This window comes from Zingiber officinale, chromosome 5B (genome assembly GCF_018446385.1).
Source record: "Zingiber officinale cultivar Zhangliang chromosome 5B, Zo_v1.1, whole genome shotgun sequence".
Taxonomy (NCBI): Eukaryota; Viridiplantae; Streptophyta; class Magnoliopsida; order Zingiberales; family Zingiberaceae; genus Zingiber; species Zingiber officinale.
In genome coordinates this window covers 112,165,564-112,173,329 of record NC_055995.1, presented here as the reverse complement: position 1 = coordinate 112,173,329, position 7,766 = coordinate 112,165,564, and the positions used below count along the sequence as shown (strand labels likewise).

Below are 7,766 nucleotides of genomic sequence, written 5' to 3'. Positions count from 1 at the left end.
CGTCCCAGATATACCCTAATTTACTATGTAACTAAAATAACCTTCTCTTTCATTTTCTAACTAAATTTTGGATAGATTGAGACTTAGCTGAATATTACTTTTTTTTTTTTTTAAAATAAGTGAAAAATCAATCCGGTCTAAATTGGCCCAATTTGATTTTTATTTGGGCCGTTAATAGCCCACTCAAATCCCTCCCAAATTCAAAATTGGCGCCCTTGTTTAATCGCATCTCCCCCCTCTTTTAAGTTCCTACGACTCTTTCCCTCCTCTTTTTTTCGCTCTTTCCGTTATTTGATGTTTGAATTCACGCTTGGTCGATGCTTCCGCCGTCTCTTTCCCATTCCTCTTCCCGGCGCTCCTCAGCCATGGTCAAGCACGGAAACAGCAGACATAAGAAGCCGGATAATCTCGGCAAGGGGAAGGTCACTCCTGTCCAGATCGCCTTCATCGTTGACCGCTACCTCGCCGCTAACCGCTTCGACGCCACCCTCGCCGCCTTCCGCTCCGAGGCCTCCGACCTCTTCGCCAGAACCAAGGCAAAAGAGGTATGCTCCCTTATCCCTGCTCTCGCTAGGTCTTCTTCGTTGCGTTCATTTTATTGGGAGGTTTGGTTCGGTGGATGTGGATTCAGGTGCCCAAGGGACTGCTAGGGCTAGGCGAGATTCTGGACGAGTATATCAGCCTCAAGGAGCAGCGATTGGTTATGGATCAGGAACAGCGGAGGGTCGAGATGGCGCTGCAGGGGATGCAGGAGGTTCTGCGGGCATATCATGCCGCTGGGGCGGCGTCTCTTCCTCCATCGATTCATCTTCCTACCCAGCTCATGGCAGCCCCTGTGACGCCTATCCTTCCCACATTGCACCCCAGCACTTCTGGATCTTCTACAGGTACATTGATTCTCGCTCCAACCCTGACCGTATTGAAAGTAAGTAGTAAGATAGATCTAAAATTAGCCATTCTATATATAAAAACATGTCTAGCCATCATGTTTTCAATCTTCTAAAGTTCTATATCATTTTCTATCTTCTAAAGTTTGTGATGAAAACATTTTATAGTTCTATATCATTTTCAATCTTCTAAAGTTTGTGATACGTTTTCCTAGGACAGTTGACATTCTTCTTCGCCTCTCTGTTGGTATATTTTAATAGTACTCTGGGTACCTAAGCAGTAAAAGTGGTTGAAAACAAGCAATTTGTTTAGAAAGATTTAATATTCAGCCACATGATATTTTGCTGAGAACGTCAAGGCTAGCTTTCCCCCTTGTTTTTTGAGAAAAGCTTGAAAGAATTCTGTAAATTCTTCTCACAGGAAGAAAACATAGATAAATTTAGAAGATGGGAAAAAAATACCAAGAAATTGTTAGACACAAACAATCTGTTGTTGGAGATTTTTTAGGGGATTTAGCTGAATTTAAATACTCGAACTAAATTCAACTTACAGTTAGCAGGGGTTGATTTTTATCCAAGTGCTAACCTCAGAGTAACTGAGTGAGCAAAGCATCCAAGCAGAGAGATCGGTCGGATGAGACAGACAGGTCAAGCAGGAGAGGCCAATCAGATGAGGTAGACAGGCCGAGTAGGAGAGGTCGGTCGGACTAGGTAGACAAGTCGAGCAAGAGAGGTCGGTTGGGTCGAGCAGACAGGTTGGGCTGTCAGAGAGGTTGGGTTGTCAGAGAGGTTGATCGGGTCGAGCAGACAGGTCAGGTTGTCAGAGAGGTCGGTCGAGTCAAGCAGATAGGTCGAGTGAAGCAGACAAGTTGGGATGCCAAAGAGACTGGCCGACCGAGCGAGCTGATAGGCCGGGCGAAGATCTTGAGCGGACAGAGAAGTCTATTGGTCTGACAAAGAGATTGACTGGGCGAGCTGATCGAGGCATGCGAGTCGCAATTTTCTTGAAACAGATTAGTCTACCTTCGGCTGTGCTTTGAGTCTTACAAGGGTCGTCTGTTTCTTAGGATACAACGGTTGATCGTGATACTCACCAAGCATCGATGGTTACGGCAAACTGAATAGCACCTGAATGCTACCACAGACACTTCGCTGACAGAGGAGGAGGAAAATTGGGAAGCCTTTGCTTTGTTTGTTGTCTTTATCTGCCTATGATCGAAGCCTCCCCTTATATAGGAGTTCGGATCAATGGCTAGAGTTAATGATCTTAATGGTCATTATTAGTTGAGCGGTGAAACGGTCTTTCACTCATTATTACTCGGCCAGTTTTATTCTGTATTAATCTTGAATTTAATGCATCTGTTTCACAGCAGTAAAAGATTAGTTGTTCCACTTGAAAAATTTTGCCCCGATCGGTTCAGCATTCGTGTGCGCAGGTCGTGCTCGCATACGAGTCAACTTGGTTCAGTGCAATCTGGGCTTTGGATTTGCACCCCCTGTATACCTACGCGTGAGAGAGAGTCTCTCCCTATGTATTTGTTCACATCGTCAATGTATGTGAATCAATATAAACCAATAAAAATGCCTTGAAACTTTCAATGTGGAACTAAAGTCTCATTCACAATGGAGTCTCTTTTCTCTTCCATTTCTTCTCCATTCACTTATATTTAACAGAAATTGGTTCCCTTGATCTCATAACACAAAGCAAATCAAAAATCTTATTGGAATGTTCTCAGACATAATCATAGATTCCCTTCGACTTCAAAACTTTATAGTTTCACAACATCACTAAGAGTAATGATTGATCAGATATGGAATTGTATCATATTCACCATATTATTTCCAAAAATACTTTCAATGTTTGAAAATTAGTTTTGATTTCTGTTAGGAGGTAAAAATATTGGTGCGGTTTGCACTAATGGTCGAATCCAGGTTTTGATGAATGACAAAATAGGTTAAGTTAGTTTTATTGTTGATCTAACACTCTGATCGAGTGTGCAGGAGAAGCCTAGACAGGTCGACGGGCTGATCGGATGTCTGACACGAAGCCCAGCTAAGTCGACGGGCCGACCAGATAGTTGGCACGAAATCCAAACGGGTCGACGGGCTGACTGAACATTTGGCATGAAATCCAGCTAGGTCGATGGGCTGATCGGATAGCTGGCGCGAAGTCTAGACGGGTCGAAGGGCTGACCGGACGTTTGGCAGGTAAGTGGAGGTAAGTCACTGGAGGGGAGTGACTGTGAGGACGCGTTCTCGGGAAGGGAACTTAGGCGTCAATCCGACTTAGAATCATCTCGGAACTCTAAGTCGAGATCTTGATTAGATTCTGATCTCGGAGAGACGAAATCTAATTACTATTTTTCTTATCTATAAAACTGTGGTAACAATCTGTGTTGCAAGGTATAATTGCCTCGGACTAAAGTTTTTCTTGTAGGAAGGAGTCTGTTGGAAAACTTGGGTTCAGGCGCCTGGGAGGTACCTAGGTGCTCAGAGGTCCGGGCGCTCGGAGGCAAATTCTATCATCTTCGCGTCGCCGCCACGTGGAGCCTCCTGGTTGGGTCGCCTACGTCATGGTTGAGGCGCCTTGAAGGTTCCAGGCGCCCCGAGCCTCCTATATAAGGAGGGTCAAGGGCGGAGCTCCAACAACAACTGACAATCAGATCTTCAGTGCTCCTGCGACGCTGCCAAAAGCTCACCGACAAGTTTCTTTTTCTTTCTGTCTTAGTTTTCATAATTGTTGGTATTTTTTTTATTAATAATTCCTTTACTTTCGTTGTAATTTTCATTTCGAATTATTAGTGATTGCCCACCGAAAGCACCCTTGTGTGTGGGCTTTGGATAGGAGTCGACACAGGCTCCGAACCAAGTAAAAATTACTTGTGTCATTTCTCTTTACTTTACTTTTTCCGCTGCATACTCTCGTTAATTTTTAAATCGATATTCACCCCCCCTTTATCGACTTTCACGATCCAACAAAAAATTCTTTGTTGCTTTTGATAACTTCTTCAAGATCTTGTATCTCTGTGTTCCTGATTAAATTTCATGTATCTGACTTCATTTATATTGAAATTATATGAAAAAATGATCCTAAACTTGAAATTGTATACGAGTCAGTTTAAAAGCATGAGTTTCCAGTTATTAGTGAGTTATTCCATTTGTGAATAGGTAGGTATCCTTGGATAATGTTTATTACTCAATCTTCTTACTGAAGCCAGGTTATGGGTTTGGCTGAATAGTCTTCTGTAACTGGCTGATACCAAAATTAAGTATTTTTCAGTGTCTTAGGCAAAGTAATTATGCATTGTATTTGGATGCAAAAATCATGATTATTGGCTGAATATAAAATTGGATCATCATGATGACAATAGGATTGTGTTGAGGATCATCAGAATCATGAGGCTTGTTTTGCCTAGGAGAAAATTGCACTTATGCAATATGGAAATTGGAGAATTAAAGAAATAGGTAAGGCATGAGTAAATACAAGATCACTATGAGAAAGGAAGTTTGATTTATGTGGTTCAACAATAATGTCTTTCTGTGGCTGTTACAAAGAATTTTATTATTTGATATATTGTTACAGTTAGAACATTATTCATGCCAAAATTTCTTCCTATAAGATGGTTATATCACTCCTATTAAACAGAGGAGTTAGGGTAGCTAATCATATTTATAATTATTGATCTCAAGGGAGTAACATAGGTTGAATCGTCTATAATAGTTGTATGCTTTGGCTGATTTAGGATGATCAGGTTGATTGGGGTTATGCCAGATTCACATTTTATATTGTCTATTTGACATCATATTTGTTTGGGTTGGGGGTTGGCACAATGTTCAATTTATATCAATCAGCACATTACCAATTGATTGATTCTCCATATCATGAACTTGATTCTTAAAAACATTGTGTAGTGCAACAAGATAATAGGTTCCTATCCTGCAGTTCAATGGTTGTTTGAAAGGGGTGAGGGAACAATTATTGAGGAGGATGCTACATAATTTTGTATAGAGTTCAGTAGAGAGATTACTTTTATGCAACCAACTTTAATACTTGAGATTGACACAACTGATGGTTATGATAATTAAACTGTTGTCTCATCTCCTCAGTCTTCATATATTTTATAGGCAACTACATCAGTTTCACCATCTTTTCTGGTATTTTACTAAATACTCTTCTTCATAAATTCCTCAGCACAAAATCACTCTATGTGGCACATAATTACACTACAGAGCATAATACATAACAGTCTTCATAATTCATTGGTGCATGTTGCTAGTTTGGTCCTTTTGTAGCTTTAAATTGTGTACATTTTTCCAAAATTGTCATGATTTTGTTCTCCATGCAGGTAATGCGATTAATGAAACACCTGCTATGAAATACACACAACCATTCACTGGGCTTGCTCAGAAATCAAATTCAATGCCCAATTCTTCCAATGTGAACAAGAGAAAGGCAATGAAGTCTTTGCCAAATCATCCTTCAGAACCAAAGAAATCGCGGATCAATTCATCTAATTTTCCATCTACTGTTGGAGGTATAAGATCATTTCTCAGTAGATCTAAGTTTCCTTCACAATTTGCTCACTTTAGATCACTATTTATTCCTTTGTTGGAATTTCAGATGCTGCATTGGTCTCCAAAGGTGCTTTCATTCCAGAAACTCAAGAACAAATAGGGATATCCACTCCCAATGCTGTATCTACTGATTTGGCGACAGCTTTTATTCCAACACAATTGTTGTCTGTGGTAAAGAGTTCTTGTAAGCAATCACCTGACTGCCAGACCAATTCTTCCCCCAGAACACCTCCACAAGCATTCCAGTCTCCAGTTGAAAGTTCTGGTTCTCCTTTGGAAAATGCTTCTATGCAAACCAGTGATTGTGCCATGCATAAGCCAACTGCACCATCCAATTGCTCTATATTAGCATCCAAATCTATCATAGTCAGCCCCCTCAAGAACACTGAGTATTATGCAGTTGAGAGGAGCTACCACATTACTTCACCTTATAAACTCAATCCAAAAAGCAAGAGAGGACATATAAAGGGGAAATTGGATTTTGATAATCCCTTTTTCACCACAGGTGTTCATGAACCAGTTGCAGATACTTCTAAATCTTCAAGTGATAATGAACCCACTGAAAATTTAGACATTGATCTTCCAGACTTGGACATCTTCAATGTTGATTTCTCTTTTTCTGAATTTTTAGCTGAAATTGATCTGGACTGTGAAGTTGATCCTTCATTACAGTCACACTCTTCACATGTTTCTTCAATTCCAAGGTAAAATCTAACTTTTACCCTACCTTTTTCTTTAATCCGTTTCATTTACAATGACAATGCTATGAGTGGATGCTCACCATCTGCTCAATCTGACAGCTCACTCCCATCTGTTTCTGACAAGGAAATGGACACTCAAGGTTATAAATCCTATAAAGTTTGTTACCTTTTTTGTCTTTTTGGTTAAGATCAAGCTTAGTATTGCCACTAAAACTTAGAAGATGGTTTTTCCCTTCTCTACTTCTAAATTCACATCTATCTATGGTAACAGGCCAAGATTATGTTGCCTCTGTAAAAGCTGTAACAAAGTTTGTCAAAATTCTATGCCCAGGTAAGCCAAGGATTCATTTATTTTTTGCTCACAAAATTACTTGAAATTATTTCAACATACTGATGAACTCTTGGATGAATTGGCAGTTAAACCCAACAGTTCTAAGAAGCAAACATATTCACCTGGAAAAGAATAGATGGTTGCCGGTCACAACTAATTTGCTTGCTTGATGTAGATGGAACTAAGGATGCTTCTACTGTGTAACAAATTCTTTTCAGTTCTGCCACTCTCTAAGCTACTTGGCAGCATGTATGTACTTACATAATTGGTTCACTCTTCCTCTCCTAGGGTAACAGGGGTTTAATGTTTTTATTCTGTATTAACCTTCCTACTCCATGGAGGAGCCATAGATTGAATCAGAGTGCTCCTATACTAGCTAACTTTGTTCGAATTCCATGATGTGTCACCTTAATCTAGTCTAAACTATCCTTTCAACAATGCACAATGAGACATTGTGGCAATTGTAAGTGATAAATTGTCAAAAACATAAGATAGACATTGCAACTTGAGATTGCCATATCTCGAGTTCTCCATCCAGGATCCTCCAATCAGAGTATTCTCTACAATTGTGGAGGTATTTTGTTGTCTCATTTAGAGGATCTTATCCATCAGTTCTTCACCAAATTTATGCATTTTTAAGTATCTATTTCTATTTCAACTATGTAGAAAACATGTATAAGTATGAGGTTTTCATTGCCAATTGAAATAGAGGCCAATTTGTTCACTCTCAAATTTGCTTCTTGCCGTTATCATGAACTCTTTTGAAATCCTGTCCAATCTTCTATTAGGTTTGATGAGTTTGTGCCCCTTGCCTCCCAAATAGAAGAAAACTTGAGCCATTGGGTCCTTTTTCAATGGAAGCACTTTGCAAATTGTCTATGTTTTTTTTGTGAGCACATCCATTGTGATCAAACTTGAACATGGTGTTTGTGACTTGTCTTACATATCTCTTTTAACTAATTAGTTTACTAATTGCACAAATTCAACAAGATCAATAAGTGGGATAAGGTTTGGTTTTTGTTGTAATGTTATGCAAAATCTTAGTATATTATCGTGTACTTTTTTTTAGTTGGCACCAGGTGTTCAGCTTAGGTCGATTAATCTTGAGGGCAACTGACATGATCCCATGGAAGTTTTCCATCGGATACTAGGGTAAATTGGGAAGTACTTGTAGTGGGTGACTAATCATTTCAATGTTCTTAGATCAATTGTCCATTAAGAAACATTCATTCGTTAATTCGCTAAAGCTGTGACTCGATTCTTAGATACTTT

The 7,766-nt window shown here is 39.6% G+C and overlaps 1 protein-coding gene across 1 annotated transcript; it reads left to right on the top strand.

Moving 5' to 3' along the window:
* Positions 1-283: 283 nt before the first annotated feature.
* LOC121987734 lies at positions 284-6,926 on the top strand. Its single transcript, XM_042541468.1, has 7 exons — positions 284-545; positions 632-887; positions 5,234-5,422; positions 5,509-6,166; positions 6,263-6,303; positions 6,435-6,494; positions 6,581-6,926. The coding sequence occupies exons 1-7, from the start codon at positions 318-320 to the stop codon at positions 6,628-6,630; spliced, it is 1,482 nt and encodes a 493-aa protein (XP_042397402.1). The 5' UTR covers positions 284-317; the 3' UTR covers positions 6,631-6,926.
* Positions 6,927-7,766: the final 840 nt, after the last annotated feature.